This window comes from Olea europaea, chromosome 15, assembly GCF_002742605.1.
Source record: "Olea europaea var. sylvestris chromosome 15, O_europaea_v1, whole genome shotgun sequence".
Taxonomy (NCBI): domain Eukaryota; kingdom Viridiplantae; phylum Streptophyta; class Magnoliopsida; order Lamiales; family Oleaceae; genus Olea; species Olea europaea.
In genome coordinates this window covers 24,939,933-24,961,790 of record NC_036251.1, presented here as the reverse complement: position 1 = coordinate 24,961,790, position 21,858 = coordinate 24,939,933, and the positions used below count along the sequence as shown (strand labels likewise).

General features: G+C 32.9%; 2 protein-coding genes and 1 pseudogene across 4 annotated transcripts; all 3 read right to left on the bottom strand.

The window, feature by feature from the left end:
• Positions 1 to 1,254: 1,254 nt before the first annotated feature.
• Positions 1,255 to 2,979, bottom strand: LOC111411049 (probable carboxylesterase 12). Its single transcript, XM_023041623.1, has 2 exons — positions 2,811 to 2,979; positions 1,255 to 2,436 (listed from the first exon to the last, which is right to left on the bottom strand). The coding sequence occupies exons 1-2, from the start codon at positions 2,926 to 2,928 to the stop codon at positions 1,487 to 1,489; spliced, it is 1,068 nt and encodes a 355-aa protein (XP_022897391.1). The 5' UTR covers positions 2,929 to 2,979; the 3' UTR covers positions 1,255 to 1,486.
• An 8,962-nt stretch (positions 2,980 to 11,941) lies between these two features.
• LOC111411434 lies at positions 11,942 to 12,626 on the bottom strand (annotated as a pseudogene).
• Positions 12,352 to 15,967, bottom strand: LOC111410600 (uncharacterized protein At2g29880-like). Of its 3 annotated transcripts, none has more exons than XM_023041022.1 (3): positions 15,859 to 15,961; positions 12,804 to 13,384; positions 12,352 to 12,713 (listed from the first exon to the last, which is right to left on the bottom strand). In XM_023041022.1, exons 2-3 carry the CDS (start codon positions 13,365 to 13,367, stop codon positions 12,630 to 12,632), a joined length of 648 nt encoding a protein of 215 aa, XP_022896790.1. In that variant the 5' UTR covers positions 13,368 to 13,384; positions 15,859 to 15,961; the 3' UTR covers positions 12,352 to 12,629. The 3 variants fall into 3 exon arrangements, with proteins under 3 accessions (XP_022896790.1, XP_022896792.1, XP_022896791.1); XM_023041024.1 differs by lacking the exons at positions 12,352 to 12,713; positions 12,804 to 13,384 and adding exons at positions 13,437 to 14,112; positions 14,221 to 14,287 and having other exon boundaries at positions 15,859 to 15,967; XM_023041023.1 differs by lacking the exons at positions 12,352 to 12,713; positions 12,804 to 13,384; positions 15,859 to 15,961 and adding exons at positions 13,437 to 14,112; positions 14,221 to 15,088.
• Positions 15,968 to 21,858: the final 5,891 nt, after the last annotated feature.

The window sequence follows — 21,858 nt, the reverse complement described above, 5'->3', positions numbered from 1 at the left end:
AAAAAATTAATTCTCATAATTACTACCGAACATGCACTAAGTCATTTTGCTAGCTTCTTGTCCTTTTATTTTTTTTATTTTTTCCTTTCATTTTCTCTTATTACTTTATGATCGTAAAAAATGTAGAATGGAGTTAACTTGTTTTTGAAATTATAAATTCTTTATTTTTAAGAAAGATGCAATCTAATATCAATAGTGCCTAAGGATGGTAATGGGGAGGGCTTCCCCTCCCGTGGAGCAGTTTCCCTCCTCGTACCCATTCGTTACCCTTTTAAGGTCGGGCGGGACGGTTGCCCCGTTTACGGACCCCCTTTTGTTTTGATAATTCATTTTAATATCTCCATTCATTCAAGTGAAACAATAATATAATTATTAAAATTTTTAATTAATTAATTTATTTTTAAAAATTGAATTATTCGAATATATTTGGTAAACTAAGGTTTTTATTGATTATCATATTCCTTAAATAATTTTAATTATCATATTCTATTAGAATCTATAATATTTCGTGAAGTTTTTCTATTTGGGCCTGTTTGAGCCCTATTATTTTCCAATGACGTATTTTAAAATAGTATATTGATAAAAAATGTGTGGTTAAAAAATAAGAAATTTTTTTAAATTTACGTGTAATATTATTTTGTTAAAGAATGTGTGGTTGAAAAAAAATAAGAGAGAAACGTACTTTAAAAATAATGGGAATCAAACAAGAGCTTAAAAGAAAATAAAGAAATGTATTTGTTTTAAAAAAAAAAAAAAAAAAAAAAAAAAAAAAAAAATTTTTTTTTTTTTTTTTTTTTTTTTTTAAAAAAAAAAAAAAAAAAAAAAAAGGAATCAAACAAGAGTTTAAAGTATTGAGTTCTTAAATAATAATTAAAAAAAAAACCCGTAAATGGGACGGAGAGGGGCGAGGACTCCGTTACCCGTACTCGCCCCGTTCGGGGTGGGTCTTGGCGAGTATCGGATTTGACGAATATTTTTTCATCCCTATTAATCATCAATCTATGTGACATTATATAATATGCTCAATTCAATGTGAAATTATAAAAATCGTTTAATTGCACGTTTCATTTAGCTCGTATTTGTCTCTCTTTAAAATAAAACTCTTTAATTCCCATATTCAAATTTAACCACACTTATATAATAAAATATTTTACACATAAATCTAAATTTCTTTCTTACTCATTAATCACACATTCTCTAAAGAATTTTATTCAAATCATTATCATTATTATTTTTTCAATAATGACCATCAAACAAGAGTTTAATAACACATAGTGCCAACACTATTTTACATAAAGATAAAAACAAAAGTGCTGCACGTACAGGACCGACGTGTCCCTGTACATATAGCATCGTTCAAATAAAAATTATTTATGTAGCCATAATAGTCTAGGCTACGTGCCCTTGAAATGTACATGTAGTATTTTTCAAATAAAGATTATTTAGGTAGCCCATAGCAGTCAGGCACATAATTATAAACCTTGATTTAAAGAGTTCTGTTCGTCTGGAGGAAAGCAGCAATTTTTTTCATCATCTCAATAGCCTTGGGGTTTTCGGGACAAATCAAATTGAAAACGTGGCCTTCCCCCTCATTCTCTTCAATAACTGCATCGCCCATCCAATTACTCTGTGACAATGATTTCTGATAAAAATATCCTCTATCTCTCAACGAATCTAACTCAGCAACAAAAATCAACATCCTTTTGCAACCAAGGCTTGAAAGTCTTGGATCCATAGCCGGGTTAACCGACGGGTCATCCAATCCTTCACTGTCCGGATACATATGAAGCCAAAGTCTTTGATATATATTTTTCATTTTATCGTCTTCAGCTTCACTCCCAATTGGATCCTTCCCCAAGAAATGTGGACAGTTTAGGAAAGCACCACTGAGTTTTATGGGGAATTTATCACTTTCCAACCCGACCCGCATAGCCATATTGTGCACAATGTTGGCACCAGCACTATCTCCACCCAAATAGACACTTTCAAAATCAACATTCTCGTTAAGCCAAATCTCATCCCCATTACCCTCAAAGTGAGAAGCAACCCAATTGAGTGCAAGCCATGAGTCTTCATAAGCAATTGGGAGTAGGTTTTCCGGAGCCAATCTGTACTCAATTGACACTGCGACTACCTTAGATTCGGCTACAAGTTCGTTCAAAAACCTCTGGTATGTTGGCGAGAAGGCAGATTCCGTGACAAACCCACCACCATGGATGTAGATCAAAAGAGGACGTCTGCGATTGAAATAGTTGATGTGTCTAGGAGGCGTGAAAATTCGAACAGAGACAGTCAAATCAGGCTGAATCTCAATATCTTTCGATTCGACACCAGTGGTTGGATCCAAGGATGCTGAAACTCTTTCAGTTCCAAAAAATCTCTCAACTCTACCACATTTGTATACACGTACGAAGGGAGAAATGTCGTAGAGTCTGTCTGTGGGATTTATGGCAGTGCGAATTAGAAGATAATTTACAAATAATAATAATAATAGGAGCGTGCCGGCTTGGGGACAGGGTGGTGCCCCGTTTTTATCCCTGTCCCCAAGCCGGGACAGGGGGTTTTATCCAAAAAAGAATAAGGGAAATTCGCATAATAGTCCTCAACCATCTACACGAGTTACATTTTAGTCCCTATCTACGAAGCAGAGCATTTTTTAAAACAATACGGCAACAAAGTTGGGCATAAAAATGCGCCTTTTGGTAGGTCTGAAATCAAAATGTAACTCATATGAAAAGTTAGGGACCACCACTATTAATTTTAATTTTAGCTAACTATAAAATGTAATTCTAATATAGTACTAAAATTACCTGGATCGTCCACTTCGAAAGAGGTGTTAGAGGCTTGACCAAAGAAAGGATACGAGGGTATTTTCAGTTGGAACGAAGGATCCGAAGAAGAGGAGGAGGTGTGCATTGGTGTCCCCATTGTTGGCTGAAGAGAAGAAAATTTGCCGTTGGTTGATCTCTCTTTGAGATGACAAGACAAGAAAGCCTTGATATATATAATTTGGAGGGGCTAGGGGATTATATGCATTGATTTGAGGTGGGGGTTGGGGGGCCAGGGATCGCTTAAAAGATTGAAAAGAATAATATTACTTAGCATTAATAGGGCTGGAGCACCAATTTATGTGACATTATGCAATATGTTCAATTAATGGTGAAATTACATATTTTATTTAATTCTATCTTTCATTAAAATGATGTCTAGTGTCACCTAAACTAATGTTTAATATTAGTGGTGCTAAATACCATTAATCAATTGGAAAAATATTAGAATACACATCCCTTGATCCCGGGGGGCGGATTCAGGTACTGGCGAGCTAGGGCGGCCGTCCTAGCTGGATCCGCCGGAGTCTTCAGTAGCTGCCAAGACCGTCGGGTGGAAGACTGGACGTTGCAGAGACCGCCGGGGGGAAGACGAAGTTGCAGAGACGGAAGGGACCATTGGAGAAGAAGAGTTTCAATTTTTTTTTTCTTTGGGCTGATCTGATGAGTGTAACTAAATTGGGCCTATTTTTGTTTTAAAACATTAGCCCAATAGTGGGAATTGAGTCCATCCATGGTATTTAATATTTCCTCCAACCCAAACTCAATTTGAAACCGGCAACAAAGATGTAATGTGCAAACAAACGTTGCAAACCCTTCAATTTCTAGATTTCCATTCCAGCTGCGTAGCGCTTGCGAAGTGGGAAGTGCTAATCCGTAGCGGATCTGGCGGGAAAATCCCAGTATGTGCTTAATTTTACTTGATTTTTATTTATTGTTACTTTTAACTGTTTTTACAGTGCTATGGTGGACCACAGTGTTCGTAAACGATAATAATGTAATAAATGAAACAACACTTTTGCAGACTTGTTTCCCTTTTCTTTTTCTAGTTTTGTTCCTGTTATTGTAAGCATTTTTTTTTTTCTTTCCTTCCCTTTTCATGGAGGAAAAGATTCTTTTTTGTGGGTTATATTTGATTCATGCATCTCTCTGTATAGTTTTGTGGAATCTTGAAAGACAGATTTCTGGCGTTGTGGATATGTTCGCTGGTTCAGAACAAGTTCAATAAGGTACCTCACTTGTTTTTTAAATGAACTAATAGACAAGATTTTAACTCTTTTTTTTTTTTTTTGGTCTTTAAATAGTCTAATCTATGCTATCAATGTAATGTATTGTTTTGTTGATTTCAGGTTTTGAATTTTGCGGTGCTTTTGAAGGTTTTGGGATTTGGGTTTTGTGAATAGAGCCTCCACTTCAATGTGATTTGCTACTTAATTTCTTGCTTACTCGAGGGTATATAATAGTGAAAATGACTTGATTATCTGGATTTTGGATGTTTGAAACCAAGGTTACAATAAAGTTTAGAGATTAGGTGGATACATATAAAGAAACTAATTTGGTTTTGTTAATTTTTTTGTGAATCTGTGATACTCAAAAGTCAAAACTCAAAAGAGGATTGGATAAATAATGAAATATTTTGTTCATATATTTCCATCATGAAGTTGGATATTTGGCAATTGGAAGTATCATTGAACTTTGTGAGGCGACAATGCAATTGTAAATTTGGTGGAAGGAAAAGAAGAGTTTCAGAAAAAAGGCATCGAAGTTTTTTCTTGCTGCTTATATTTTTAATAAAATAAAATTAATAATATATCGGTACAGTTTGATTAAATGAATTTAAAATGACTGTACAGTTTGCTTAAATGATTGGGCTATTATGATTGTTGATGGTCAACGGTCAACGGTCAAGTTTCGCGGCTCCGCCCTAGCTGAACTTCGTTGCTGGATTCGCCACCGCTTGATCCCATGGAAATTGAAGTACTCCAATATCTGTAAATAAGTCTCCAGTTTAAGGTTTTAGTAACAAATTGGTCTTCGGTTTTAAAATGGAGAAAGTTGCTCTACTATATTTATTTACATAATTGATATATAATAACTAAAACCCTCGAAGTCATTGTGAAATACTCTTGTGACTTTCGTTTCAAAAATTTGGTATTGAAGTCAAGTTAAGAATCAACGACTTAATTTTATAAAGTTTAATGGGTAAATAATGTGATGGTTTTGAGAAAAAAATAAATAAATGTTTTCTTCTAATAATTCTTTGCTTGGAACTATGTATTTCCTTTCTTAGTGATTCTTAGCTTAAAAGGACAAAAAGTATAAATACGTTCCTTTCCCGAAATTGGTGCAAGCGAATATTTTTTTATTTTATTTTTGTTGATAACTCAGGTGTCCAAGTTTCGCCTGACTAATCCTGAAGAGTGACAGTCTTTCCCCTTGATTCACCACCCAGGTAAATTCAGAGGCGATCATAGCTTATACACAGTTGGGTCGGACATTCGGGATGCGATTATCCTCCATGTAGACTTCCCTTTATGACGAGTGCACAGGACCCCCGGAGGGGGTGACAAAGCGCACTATAACTTTGCCTCCATAGAATAACTTGTCTTTCAACATAAATGTTGCCTTCCAACTTCAAGGACAAGTGAATATTTTTTACTTGCACAATAAGTTGGGTCAGTAGTGCATTTAGTCCTTCCAATATAGATGCAGACAAGTGACTTCCTATACATTGATTGAAATTATTTTTAATTTCATTTTGAAAGATAATGTTTATTGAATGACTTAAAAATTAAATTAAATTACCTTGTAATTCTTATATCTGTCGAGATGGAACATGGATTGAGATTATTTAGCAAAAGGAGGAAACAATGTTAACGGCAATTATCACTTACAATATACATATAAACATAGATTGAGATTTAATTTTTGTCTCTTTTGTTGAAAATAATATTTATTAAATATAACATAAATACCTTAAGATTTCTAGATTGAGCCGTGCTAGACGAATAGGACCACGTCGGCCCTATTTGAATAGCTTTTTCCTTTCTTGATGTGCAAGTGGTGGGAAAAGAAATAATATCAACTGTAGTTATCCATTAAAATAGAGTTAATTGTCTTAGTGGTCATTGAATTTATATATTCGATTGCTTACTGAAGTTTAAGATGTTCAGTTTTGACCATTAAACTTATCCAAATGTTAGATGTTACTCACTTGTATAGCATCCATTACAGATCTTTAACAAAATTGGGGATGTGGCTAACGAAATGTATATATGATGCTCCGTCACTCGATTGCTCACTGAACTTTGAAAACGTTCTTCAATTGCTAAGGTGGTCGAATTTTGACCTCTAAAAATTTAAAACGTTTTTCATTGTTCACTAAATTTTGAAAACGCCTTCAATTACTAACTAAATTTTGATAAAATGTCTTTGATTACTCATTGAAATCTGAGATGGTCGAATTTTGCCAACTAAACTTATGAAAATGATGTCCACTTGTTGTTCATTAAAAAATGTATCCCAAGCGAACAAATTGCATAAAAGTAAAAATGTGGACAAATAAGTCCGAATTATCGATCCCATGAGATATGATTATTCAATTACACAGTTGTCGTTTTAACATATTTTTTGGTAGAATTTTAAGTTATTTTCATCATTTGAAAATTTAAAATTTATTATATATTTTATTGTTAATATTAAATTAAAATGAAATCTGAATTTTGGAACGAAATACACAATAAATTTAATTAAAATTCAATAACCTCAAACTTCAGTGAGTAATCAAATACTTTTCTTAAAGTTTAGTGAGCAATCGAATACGTTTCCAACGTTTAATGAGCAATCAAAGACGTTTTTTAAAATTTAGTAAGCAATCGAAGACGTTTCCAATGCTTATTCAGCAATGGAAAAAAACTTTAAATTTTTAGTCGTCAAAATTAAATTACCTCAAAGTTCAGTGAACAATTGAAGACGTTTTTCAAAATTTAGTGAGCAATTGAAGATATTTTTCAAAATTTTCAAGTTTAATAAGCAATTGAAGACGTTTTCCAAAATTTATGTGGTAATTTGTTAACCGTGTGACGGAGTAACACGTGTGCATTCTTTTAGCCACGACATTAATTCCGTTAAAGGTTTGTAATAGATGTTATGCAAGTGAATAACATTTAACGTTTGGATAAATTTAGTGAACAAAACTCGACGTCTTAAATATTAGTGAGTAATCGAAGACACATACATAAATTTAGTGGCCATTGAGACATTAACTCATTAAAATACAGACGTGCACATGGATTCGAATTATTTAGCAAAGGATGTAACCAAAAAAAAATAAAAAAATGTCAACTCGAGTTATCACTTAACAATATAGATGTGCACATGAATTGAGATTATTCTCTTTTCTTGAAAATATTGATTTCTATTGGTTTCTAAATTGTATTTGTTAAGTGAAAAAAATAAAATCTAAATTATCTAGTGAGTCCTTAATGTATACCGTGGTAGCAAAGGATATTTGTTGAGTGATTATCTTGTAATTACTAAACACATATTATGGTAACAGATGAGGAAAAAATGTCAAACTGCAAAATCCCTTAAAATATAGATGTGCACATGGATTGTAATTATTTTTTTTATCTTAGTTGTGAAAAATATTGGTTATTGGGTGATTAAATAAAATCTAAATTATATTGTGATTCACATGGGCAGATGTGGCGGACAGGAATGAAAGCCTATTGTAAAGAAATAAAAAAGTGGAAATTACACAATAACCTATCTTAAAAATTCAACATTCTAAAATCAGATTGAAAGTTTCACAATTCAAAAATCAAAAATTTTATTTTAATCAATATTTTTATTAAAAAAAATAAAAATAAAATCCCAAACCCTGATATACTGCCCAAGGCACTAGATCCCACTCTCCCTCCACAAGTCCAATGGCATTTATAAGATCAGCATCGCTGGCGATGAAGGTGCTCGTGTCTCCCTCCACGCATCCAAGTTGCGTTTGCGACATCAGATGCACCGCCTATTGCTGCAACAGGCGTCGGAACCACTACCTTCCTATCTTTGGCGCCAGTACCACGCGAACCGCCTCACTAACATTTTCCGCTTATCTTTTAGATCTTGTTTTAAACTAGTGGGGACATCGCTGCCACGGCTCACAGCGACAGCGACGCTGCACGGTTGCACGACTTGCAGCAACGCTGGTTGTGGACTGTATTATGCGGGGGCAGTGACAACTGGTTTGGGAAATTTTTTCATGGGTGATGCACGAGGTTGTGTGGTGGTGTATTTTTGGGTGTATTTGGTGGTGATTTAGTGGTTTCTGGCAGCGGGTATTGTTGGTGTATTTTTTTCATGGATGATTTGGTGTATTTAGTGGTTGTAGTCGTGGTAATTTTTGGCAGCGATGAAATTGCTCGTGTTGGCAGTGGGCAGCATTGGTGAGGTTGTGGGTTGGATATTGTTGGTGTTTTTGTGGCGACGATCATGGTGGTTTTTGGCGGCGATGGAGGTGGTGGTTGGTGGTGGAGATAGAATAGTGGTGGTTGTCGTAGTTTTTGTTGGCAATTGTTTTGATCCGATCGTGGTGATTGTTGGTGATGATGTTGTGGTGTTTGTGTTGGTGGTGATGGGTACGATGGTGGTTGTGGTTTTGGCGACGGTGATCGTGATGGTGGTGTTGTTGGAAGTAGCGGTGAGATGGTGGTCGCAAGTGTTGGTGGTGGTCACAAATTATTTGATTGACTTTGATCATTAAATTGGTTAATATATAATCAACAAATAATATGTGATCAATAAAAAAATATAAATTATGACCAAGAAATAATCTGTGACTTAAAAAAATTTTAATTTGTGACTTGATAATTTGATAATTTGTAACTGTATAATAAGTTGTAACTTGTAATATTTGTGATTTGTGACTAATGAATAAGTCGTGGCTTGTAAATTTTTTGATTTGTGACCGATGGACAAACTGTGAGCTATAAAATTTTTGAATTGTAACATAAAATTTTTGATTTGTGACAAAAAAATAATAAGTGACTAATTAAATCGTTAATTTGTGACTAAATTGTATAGATCTGTGACATAAATATACTTAATTAATAAATTAATTAATTAACTAAATCATAAATAAATTTTAATAAAAATCTAATTTTAGAAGTTTGAAACTTATTTTCTTGATTTTGAAATGTGTAATACTTAAAATCTTATTTATGAAAATTTCCTAATAAAAAATATATGTATATGTTTATCTCAAATTCTACTTTAGCCAGTTAACTTAATCTACTATCCTAGTCTAATGATAAATCGTCCAAATTTAGTTGAACATTCTACTTTAGCCCAATTAATTTTCTACCCTAGTCCAATAATAAATATTCCAAATTTAGTTAAATACTCTACGTGTAATTACACATTCATCTAAGTCACATTTGTGCAAATACGAAAAATTCATTATCAAGTTAGGTACTTTATTTCATCTATATTTGACCAAGTTTAAAAGGTTCATTCCAATTAAATAAATAAATTTTATAATAAATCATTTTTTATTAAAGTAAAAATAAATGACTTATTTATACCGTAAGAGAGCTACGTTTGATTAGGCTTAAATGTAATTAAATTTTTCTATGTATATTTTCACATGTTACTTATTCATACTTTTAAGTAAAAAATTTACTTATTTTGAGCATCTTATCTAACGTGAGTTCATTAAAATTTTTATAAATTATAGCCCACCCCTTCATTTTTTTCTGGCTCCGCCCCGGTAATTCATAAACGTGTAAGTGGTGGCACTGAAGGTAAATATTCATTTCAACATGAGGCAAACAAATGACTTGTCAAAAACATGATTCGTGGAAAATATTTATGAAGGAAAATCTAAATGATCTTGTCATTTCTAAATATGTTGTGATAATGAAATGAGAGAGATCAGAGGACCATGAAAGATTCACTCGAAGCTGACATTGTTCCTTCATATTCATTTTTGCTTAAGATTGAATTAATTAACATAACTATTCGAATAGATAGACACATTGGTTCAACGAAGTTTATCAGTCTATTGACTTCAATACACTGAAACGAAATTCTTGCAAAGAATCTATTTAACAAAAAAGTTAAAAAATAATTAAATATTATGTGATTAGAACAACTATTGCTAAACATAGCTTAATGGAACCTCCTATATTCATTTTTCAATGGGTATTAATTGTAAGTAATATTTATAATTAAACTTCAACACACTGTTTCGGAAATTTTTTAGTTCGAGCCCCGTGTTCTTTCATTTTTAGCATCTTGCTCTCTAATATCTCGTGATTTTAGCATCGAGGTCCTTTTCTGTTAGTTTAACTGTTAAATAGTCAGAATTGATACATATTCATGGTGGTGTGGTTTTTTATCACATAGTTGCCATTGGGCGATGGTTTAAATGCTAAAAATTTAATCGTTTTAAGGCTTTTAATTAGTAAACCAATGTTAGGACATGAAAATTAGACTAAAATAGTCATAAAGTAACATTAATAATATTTATTTATTGATTCAACAAATAAATATTTCTTTTACATAGAAATAATATTTATTTATTTATCAATCCAAATGAATGTCGTATATAGTAGGTGCGAAAACCAGAACAGATAGATTTAATTCGGGCGGAATCTTAACATCTTTTCATTCGACACCAGTGATTGGATCCAAGGATGCTGAAACTCTTTCAGTTCCAAAAATTTTCTCAATTCTACGACATACACATACAAAGAGATAAAAGTCGTCGATTATATCTGTAAAATATCCGATAGAACATAGTAGAGAATAATTTCCAAAAAATAATGCAATTCATAGTCGTTAGCACGAGGTGATCAATAGCATTGATCAAAAGGAATAATCAATAGCATTAATCAAAAGGACTAAGAGAAAATAGCATAATAGTCCTCAATTTTTTACAAGAGTTACATTTTAGTCCCAACTTACCAGCCAGGGCAGTTTCTCTAACAATCCAGCAACAATGTTGGGAATAGAAATGCACCTTATGGTAGGTTGGAGATCAAAATGCAACTCGCATGAAAAGTCAGGGGACATCAACAACTTATTTTTCTTTTGAAAAACGAAAAAAATAAAATAAAAATTCCATCACAACAGTCTATACACATCTTAATCAAAAATGGAATTTAAGTATTATCCTAAAAATACCTGAATCATCCACTTTGGAAGAGGTGTTAGAGGCTTGACCGAAAAAAGGATACGAGGATTTTTTCAACTTGAACGAAGGATCTGAAGAGGAGAACGAGGAGAGCACCGGTGTATGTGTATCCATTGTTCGTTGAAGAGAAGAAAGTTTGTGGTTAATCGATATCTCTTCGAGATGAGAAGAAAAACTGAAATATATATTACTTGGATGCAGGGTTGTTTGATGAGAAGCTGAAAGATAGAGGGTTAGGGATCAATTAAAGATTTGTAGGACACGTGGAATAGGAAAATAGTAAAATACACGTCCCACGCAAATTGAAACACTCCACAAATTGTGACTCATAAACGTAAGTCCTGGCAGCAAAGTCAACAATATCAAGTCACGCTCTACACCTTGGTGGTTCAAAAAGAAGGCGGGGGCGTGGGGGGACACAATACCCAATAAAAGTTGGTAAATTAAATGAATTTATTCGGATTTTTTAATATTTGTGTTTGTAACACACACATACCCACACTCAGGCGATATTTTCATGGTAATTAACGTTTGAAAAATGTTATTTAGGGTGTGTATTCAATTGAGACTTTTTAAAGTGGGTGACTTTTGTGAATTTTGTGAACTTTTAAGTGATTTTTATGAATTTGGTAAGAATTAGTAAAAGTTTCTTATGAATTTGTGTAGACTTTTACTAGAGACTTTTTATTTTTTTTTAAAAATATTAAACATATATAATGTAATATGTTAAACAACTTCTTATATATTCAAATCGTCCACAACTCATATAATTGAAAATGTAAAGTAATAAATCCTATTTTTCATGACAATCTTTTTCCGAAAAAAATAATTCAAGTTATGTCGAGTAGATTAACAAATAGTCAAAATATTAAAAAAAAGTAATAATATTTTAGTAATTATCAACAAAAAAAAAATTAAAAAATCAAACATTTCCAACATCATTCCACATGTCAGCTGCTAGAGACGCCTCCATGCATTAGTATTCTCTCTTTCTTGTTATTGACTCTCAAAAAATGGTCCAAAGTCTTCCCCCTCATTAATCGAAAAAGATGAAGAATCTTCGTTATCAGGTTCAATTGAAAATTCATCGGAACGACACTCTTTACAGAGAAAATTGTGTAATCCTACACGAACTAATACGAGTTCCGCTTGTGTACGATCTGAAAATGGAGGATCTATTTTGAAAATTGTGAATCTTGATTTAAATATACCAAATATCATCTCAACTACGTTCCTCAAGGAAGCGTGACAAAGATTAAACAACTCTTTTGTATTTTCAGGGTCACAACCTTGACCAGCAAAATCTTGAATATGATAACGGGCACTTCGAAAAGGAGTTAAAAATTGACATCGATTTGGAAATCCACAGTCTCCCAAAAAATATTTACCTGGACATAAAATACTTGTAAAATGAACAAGTAATTATGATACAATAAGATTTAAAAAAAAGGAAATAATAAAGTAGTACCTTGTGGCACTTTAAGTCCATTTCTACTTGTCAAAACATCACTCAACACTTTAGAATCATGTGCTGACCCCTCCCACCCACTAATCACATATATAAATTCCAAATCAAAGTTACAAGCAGCCAAAACATTTTGAGAAATTGTTCAATGACGATTTCTATAACTACTTGTATCACGTCCAGTTACCATTGCTGGAATATGGGTATCATCAATGGCTCCAATACAATCCTAAAAATAATAAAATAGTACAAAGAAATCATGAGAACACTATTAATAACATAAAACAAAAATTATAATAAATATTATTTCATCACTTACTTTAAAGTAAAGGTAAAATCTTGTACTTTCCCTTATTTTTTCTGGCACAACGGATCCCGGTTTGACCATTATATCTATTGCAAATTTGTTTAATGTCTGTAAAATCTTGTTGAAACTTCGGCTGGTAGTGAAATGCGATCGGCCAAAATTTTGACGAATCAAGCAATATCGAGTATTTTGACCAACAATGAGTAGGAATGTTGTAAGCATTTCTTCAATACAAATATACCTAGTATCCCGTAAGAACCCTTTTTCTCTAAGGATAGTGCTTAATTTTAAAAATATATCCGGATACATTCTATAAACTTGCCGAAAGTTTTCTGGATCTTCCTTTAATATTTCATGTATATAGTCATATCCATATCTAGTTTTTAGTCGCCTAGTTAGCGAACGTGTAGTATGTGCACAACACATATTATTTGTACAATCATTTATCATGTAGAGAATTGCTTGAATTGCCATCCATAAATACCGAATGGTTTCATATAATGCTTCCTTATAGTCATCTTCTTCAATCTCATCCACCTCTTTTTCATGATCTTCATGTATGTTAACATTAAACATTATATATACGGAAGTACCTAAAAATAGAAGGAACAAAAATTAAATACATAGACAGAGAAAATAACAATGTCATGTAAAGACAAATCAATTATCATCAAATTCATAAAATATCAAAAAATACAGTCAATGAATAAATCTAAGAACAATTCAAAAACTTTAAAAATTACTACCAATCATGTCCAAAAAACAAAGCGTCAATTTAATTTAAATGTTATCCATTTAGAACGTTTTTCTGGCGTCATGCTCAAGAACTCAGAATTTTTTGCTTTTGTATTAAGCAAATCAAGGACCTTGAAACGATCATCTTCGTCCAAGTTTGGGATTTCCTTGATAATGTTCCAACAATTAGGCTCTCTAGTGTCAATTGATTCAATTGGTTGGGTGATCTTGTCAACTGTACCAGCAAGTTTGTCTATCATGTTTGGCTGAGTAGTTTGGGCTCAAATGAACTAGATTTTGCTTCAAATTCTGTTCTACTTCGTTTTCGAATTGATGGGGAAAGCTCTGAACTTATAGGATCCTATTTGTCGTTTACTATAAATGCCTCGGTATTAGGATCATACATGAAGTCGTCTATTAAACCATCACTGACTCTTCTTTCTTCAGTATGAAATGTTCTTGCATCAGTATCATCCCCTAATGCAATTGAGTGTGTCCCAATAGCCATCCCACTTCCAACTGCAATTCTCAAATCTTCATAGTCTGGAAAAGTATCTGTGCGATAACTTTTATCTTCGGGATGTGACTATTAAAGGAAAAAATAATTATAAGTGCTAATATATGAAACATAGACATCACTAACCAATAACTCAAATTTCATATTTTTCTAAATTAAGTAATAAATGAAGCTCACCATAAAGTAATCGCCCCATGGTTCATCACTAGCAGTGAATTTCTTCATTACATGATCCCATCCAAACCTAGAGTTATGACGCATAAGCTTAGAATACTTGTACTGTTTTTTAAACCATTTTATATGACTTTTATATTGGGCATAGGTCTTTTCAACACCAAGTTTTTGGTTAAGATAAGGAAGTATATGTTTTTCAACAGTTATCTTGCTCAACACACCATTACTGTCACACCAACCACGCGTGGCAGCATTAACCATGAGTTTTAAAAGCTCATTGCTTTCTTCTCACGTCCATTTCTCATATTTTTCAGTACATCTTCCTTGAACCTTGTCATTTCCTTGTGTTGAATCTTCCATTAAGACTAGTGTCATATAATTAGAGAACAAATAATTAGGCAAATACAAAATGATAAACATCATGATTTTATTGATATAAAAAGTATAGAAAATTGCATCAAAATTCAATAGAATTTGCTGCAATCAATACAAAGGGTCCTTTTCCCCTTGCTTTTGTGTGTGCGAGCATGTGGGGTGGATAATGGACAAAATTGGTATATGTATTTCAAAATTATTTTTTTACATGTCTGGGAAGTAATAGACATTGGATATGTTTTTCTTTCTTCCTTATTTTTTTGTACTTACTTCACAAGGTTTAGAAACAGGTCTTTAAGTTGTGCTTTTAACTAATATGTCTAGTAAAGCAGTATGAACACATGCTTCATTAGAATAACTTATTCCTTCTTAAAGTGAGATGACTCTTGGTCGTTAAGTTGGGTAATTTTTTTACCAAAGCATTTACATTATAGTTTTCTGATTCTATAGTTAGATTTTGCTTCATATTACCCATTGTGGAGTCTACAATTGTACTGGACTTCCGGGAGCAAGTGAATCGGTTATCATACTTTCTAGACAGTTTATTCCTTGGACTTTCAGTAAAACATGTATTTGAAATGAGTACAGCAAAATAGTGACAATATTGATCCTTATTCCTTGAATCCTAATTAAAGAGACTTATAAATAGCCATAGACTTGTTAATCAGAAAACAACAAAATAGATATCCATAGACTTATTAATTCAAGACCTTAACACCTAACTAAATCCTAAAGAGAATTATAACTAAAACAATCAACAACAGGTTGTGGATGCAGCTCCTTAGGACAGTAGCTAATTTCCAACAATCAAAAAGTCACAGATCCTTATTCCTGATATTTCTGTGTCATCTATTATATCTCAAGAAATTTACTTATTTAGTTCATTTTGCTCCCCCAAAAAAATTCCTAGATTATATAAATCCTAGATCAAAACCAGACCCATACGTAAAGAAAGGAAAACTCGTGGGTGGCAGATAGGTTTAGGGTAGGGCAGGGTATCAGTTCACACTTTTCCTCACTCTTCAATTATAAGTGCAAAAAATAGCCCCAACGACTAACACAACTCCGTGGACGGCTCTCGATCAATCTCAAGAGGCATTCCCATTCTGCAAATCTTTTAATTTTTTTCAGAAGCCTCGAATCCTTTACTCGCATTGCTAAATAACCAGATATTTTACCAACGAAACAGAAAAGAAAATTTAATATAGCAATTTTGGAGATGGGTTTATCCATAAATCAAACAGAAAACGAGAGATAGAGATGTACCTATTAATGAAGAAAAACACAGAGCTCAAAGAAAATCATTACATGATTGGAAGAAATTGAAGGAGAAAACCCTATAGAGGAAAAAAGAATACGGCTTAGGCGAGAAATCTCTCGATGGAGATGAGATTTTCTTTTGAGATTGCTATTTATATTTTCTACCAAAAAGTCTCTCAAAGTCCAATAAATTAGAAATTCCCTGAAAGTCATTCTCAATTAAATATCTCAAAACTTGTAGAGACTCCTAAAAAGTTTTAATTGAATACCCCGTGACTTGTAGAGACTTTTTAAAAGTCTATAAAAGTGTTTATTGAATACACTTAAACTTTTAGAGAGTCTTTAAAAATCTCAATTGAATACACCGAAACTTTTTAAATCTCCAAAGGTCTTTAAAAGTCTCAATTTTTAATATTTATTTTCAATCATGTTAAGAATCGAGAATCACAATATAATAAATTAATAAAACGAATTCATACCTGCGGAAGCCATCGTTGATATAAGTAATAGTTGTAATTGTAATAACAGTCAGATGTTCCCCTCCTTGCTCCTCACAAAGTATTAGCTATCAATGGGGCAAGCTAAATAAAATAATCATGGAGAGGAGAGGGGACTTAGTCTTTATATAGGAAATAATTGAGTCATCCCATTACGACTAGAATTCTAATTAGAGTTTATTTTCGGCCCACATACTTAAAATTACCACATCATATTAATTACAACCCTTAAGGTGTTAAAAACCCAATTGATCACTTAATAAATTTGGTCCAAACACAAATATCATTATGAGCCATACATCTAACCCGTAAAATTTACAATCGAATGTAAAGCCCACATATTGAATTATTCCAACATTCTCCCACTTGAGCTAGCATTTGATTGCTATAACAAAGTTTTAACACCCGGATTAGACTACGTAGGTGACCACAAAAGTATAGCTCCAATGATGACACCTTACGTAACATGATCCAGTCCAACAAGAATATTAACACCTAACATGGAAATCATTACACCAATTAAGCGATGTAAGACTATTCCACAGCTACAAATACCAACAACCTTATTGACACGGGTCCCCATCCTTCAACCAATGTGGTAGTATATGGTATAAATTTAACACCAAATGTGATAAAAAAACTGTGCTAATCCATATCAGTCCTCATAATACTTTCGATCAAAATGAAGCCACATGTCTCTAAAAGAGACTCACCTTATGTCTTTATCTGTCATATCTCGATATCACAATAATATCATAAAAAAGAGATATAAGTCAAATGCATGCTCAAAATAGTTCATGAATAGTGAAAAAAAATTTATTATCAGAATTGGCTGTACCCGAAAACATATGGGTTGTCTACGTACCACACAAAGGGATCAAGCTCAAAATATGGTTCATAATTAACTCCCACTAACCAAAAACATCAAATGTTTCCACAATACCCATGTTAACAACATGTGTTTTATGGACTTTTAGAGCGAGTCCCTTAGTCAAAGGATCTACAATCATTGCCTCTGTATTGATATGCTCTATTTTTGTCTGCCCTTTCTTGACTCTGTCTCTAACCACCAAATATTTGATGTCAATATGCTTTGACCCACCAGAACTTTTATTATTCTTTGAAAAGAATACTACTACACTGTTATCACAGTAGATGATGATTGGTCTTAAGCTGGAATCAACAACTTTCAAGCCAGAGATGAAATTTCTTAACCAAACGGCTTGAACTGTAGTCCCATAACTTGCTACAAATTCAGCTTGCATAATAGAAGATGCCACTAGAGTATGTTTAGCACTTTTCCAAGAAATAGCACCACCAGCTAATGTAAAAATATAACCTGAGTTTGATTTCAAATCATCTTGACATCCTGCAAAATCAGAATCTGAATATCCTACCACCTCAAAATGATTAAATGCTGGAATGTAAGCATATAACTTTCAGTTTTCTTCAAATATCTTATAACTTTCTCAGCTACTTTCCAATGCTCTTGTCCAGGATTAGACTGAAATCTGCTAAGGACAATTACTACGTAGGCTATATCTGGTCTAGTGCAAACTTGAGTATACATCAAGCTCCCCATAGCACTAGCATATGAAATCATCTTCATAGATTCCCTTTCTAGCTCATTACTTGGACATTGAGTTTTGTTAAATTTATTTCCTTTTATGATAGGTATATCACCATGTGCACAGTTCTGCATATTAAACCTTTCTAGAACACGTCGTATATAAACTTTCTGAGAGAGTCCCAATAAGCCACGATTTCTATCACGATGTATTTCAATACCAAGTACATAGAAAGCTTCTCCAAGATCTTTCATCTCAAAATTAGCAGACAACAGTTTATTTGTCTCATGAAGCAGCCCTAAGTTACTGCCAGCAAGTAGAATGTCATCAACATACAGTACAAGGAAAATAAAATTTCTCTCACTGATTTTGAGATAAATGCATTGATCAACAGTATTTTCAACAAAATCAAGAGAGGTCATAATCAAACTTCAAATACCACTGTCGAGATGCTTGCTTAAGTCCATACAATGATTTGTTTAACTTATATACCAAGTTCTCTTTTCCTTTCACAACAAAGCCTTCAGGTTGTTTTATATAAACCATTTTAGAAAAATCTCCATTCAAAAATGCTATCTTCACATCCATTTGATGAAACTCCAAATCGTAGTGTGCCACAAGAGTCATGATAATTCGAAAAGAATCTTTCGACGGAGAAAGTTTCAACATAATCAATGCCCTCTCGTTGAGTGATACATTTTCAATCAATCTTGCTTTCTTTCATTTAACATTTCCTTTTGAATCTAATTTACTTTTGAAAATCCACTTGTTATCTACAGCCTTAGCATCTAAAGAAAGTTTAACAAGATCCCAAACTTTATTCCTTTTCATGGAATTCATTTCATCTTCTATGGCAGCTATCCATTTATCTGTCTCAAGACTTGTCAATGCTTGATTATAGGTTACAAGATCAACAATATGCCCAATATTAAAATCGCTCTCCAATAAATATGTAATATAATCACTGGGCAATGCAGTTATTCTTTCCCTTTGTGATCTCCTAACTTGTGGCTCAGAAACCGATTCAATTGTTATTTGAGGAATTGGAGGTTCCTCCTGGTTCATCGGTTCTTCATTAACAACTTCAATTGGTTGAGAACCAACTCTTTCCTGTATAACAGAAACTTGAATAACAACTTGATTTGGTTCAACAAAAATTTCTCTCTATGTGGAACTCTCACTATCTCCAAAATCACTCTCCATAAATTTAGCAGTAATGGACTCAACAATTCTAGTGCCACGATTTGGACAGTAGAACTTATATCCTTTTGATCTGTCCAAATACCCAATAAAGTAATCAGGAGTTGATTTAGGGTCTAATTTCTTTTCAAATGGATTATAAATCTTAACCTTAGCTGGACATCCCCAAAAAATAAGTCAAACTTGGCTTACGTCCTGTCCATAATTCAAAATGTATCTTTGTAACAGCTTTACTTGGAAACTCTGTTCAAAAAATATATAGCAATTTTCAAGGCTTCACCCCATAAATATTCAAGTAAATTTGTTCTATTCATCATGCTCGTAACCATATCTTTCAGAGTTCGATTACGTCTTTCAGAAACACCATTCTGCTCAAATGTCCCCGGCATGGTGTGTTGGGATACTATTCCACATTCTTGTAAAACTTTGCACAATCACCCATGTTTTGACCAGACTCATCATATTATTTTTTTCATTCATAGTATTCACCGCCACGGTCAAACCTTATAACTTTGATACTTTTTCCACATTGTTTCTCTACTTCCAGTTTGAAAACTTTGAATTTCTCAAGTGCATGTGATTTATCGTTAATCAAGTAAATATATCTATATTGTGAGAAATCATCAATGAAAGTTATGAAGTATTTATTCCCACATATAGTAGAAGACAAAGGTCTACTGATGTCAGTGTGTATCAAGTCCAAAATTCCATTACTCCTAGTTGAATCCTTCCTTGTAGATTTAGTTAACTTTCCACTTATACAATCCACACAGGTTTCAAAATCAGAGAAGTCTAAAGAGGGAAGTATCTCATTTTTTACTAATCTTTCCATTCTATCCTTAGAAATATAACCTAAACGCTTATACCACAACATAGAGGATGATTCACGAATTAAATTTCTTTTCTTTGATACATTGGTAACACACGAGACATCACCAAAAGGAGCCAAAGATAATTTATATAAACCTTCACATAAAAAGCGATTCCCAATCAAATGAGAATCATTAAATAACTCAACCATTCCATTACTAAAATTAAATGTAAAACCACAAGTATCAAGTTTCGATATAGAAATTAAATTTTGTCTCATTGGCGGTACATAAACTTTATTATCCAAAACAAGATAAAAACCAGACTCTAAAGTCAACTTCACTACTCCTATGAATTCAACCTTTACTTGAACTCCATTTGCAATGCTCAAGCTTACTTCATTCTCACTTGGCCTCCGTTTGCTTGTGAACCTCTGCAAGGAATTCGCAATATGAATACTAGCTCCTGAATCTAACCATCAAGAATTCAAAAGCACATCTACTAAAGAAGACTTCAAACAAACTAAGGCTAAGGGAATACCTAAAGAACTCTTCTCTTTTCCAATCAAGTCTTGAACTTAAAATAGTCTTTCTGCCAGTGACCCTTCTTTTTATAGAATTTGCATTGATCATTTTTCTTTATAATTCCCTTGGGACCACTAAAATTTTTATTCTGCTGACTTTGGTGGGACTTATTATCCTTACGAAACTTAGGTTTATGGTTATGAGAAGACCCCTTATTCTGTGATGGCTGAAAAGCTAATTGCACAGTTTCAACAATTTCACGGCACGTCCTGTACTCTTCTTGGGCACACGCTGCTATGAGGTCATTCAAATTTCATTTATCCCATTGAGCATTGTAACCGACCTTAAGCTGATTAAACTTGCTAGGAAGACTATTTAAAACATGATAGACCAGGAAAGGTTCCGCAATGAGAATGTCAAGAGTCTTTAGCTTAAATGATATATCTATCATTTTCATGACATGCTCCCTAACATCATTTGTACCATCATATTTCATGCTCATCAACTTATCCATCAGATCTTCAGTTTCGATTTTATCAGACTCAATAAATTTTTCTCCTATGGCATCAATAAAACTGTTGGCATTTTCATTATCAGGGATGACACCTAGAATGAAATCAGATATCAATCGCTTAATAATTTTCAAACAGAGTTTGTTAGCTCTTTCCCACTTTTCATGCTTGACTACATATTCAACGGTACTCTTATCTGTGGGTTTCTCAAGCTTTTTCTCTATTGCAAAATTCAAGCCCAAAAGAGCAAGTAATATTTCTACATTTCGTTTCCATCACATAATTATTCACAATCAAGATTTCAATAGCAGACAATTGACTCAAAAGAAATGAGGCATTATAAATTGTGGAAACATAAAATATCATACTCAATATCATCCAAACATAATGCATGAGGTCAATTAGATGATAAAATATCCATCTAATTAACATGGCCTATTAATTAGATACGTAATTAAATCAAAAGTATATGAATCTCATTACAGTAAGAGCTTAGACGCATCATCATAAAGTTACCTTTGGGTTGACAATATAATTTGCTATAAATTACTCTTAAAACACATCATATAGCTAATCAACAAAATTACATTGATTTTCGAAACATCAACACCTTTGAGTAGAAGGAAATTTCTAGACCAAGGTAAGCTCGTTAATCGCTTTATGTCATTTTCCAATTACATATAATAACACATTTGGGTAAGATATTATATGCAATAAATCAAAATTGTTATGCAAAACAAAATATATATGTTTTTTTTTTTTTGTAGAGAAAATCGAATAAATAACAATGAGTGTGCCACTTTGGTAGTTATCACCCATTTTTATTTCAAAATATTTCTCTTTCAGTGGGAAAATAAGAATCGTTTCAAGGCCCATACAAAATTAAATCACAAAA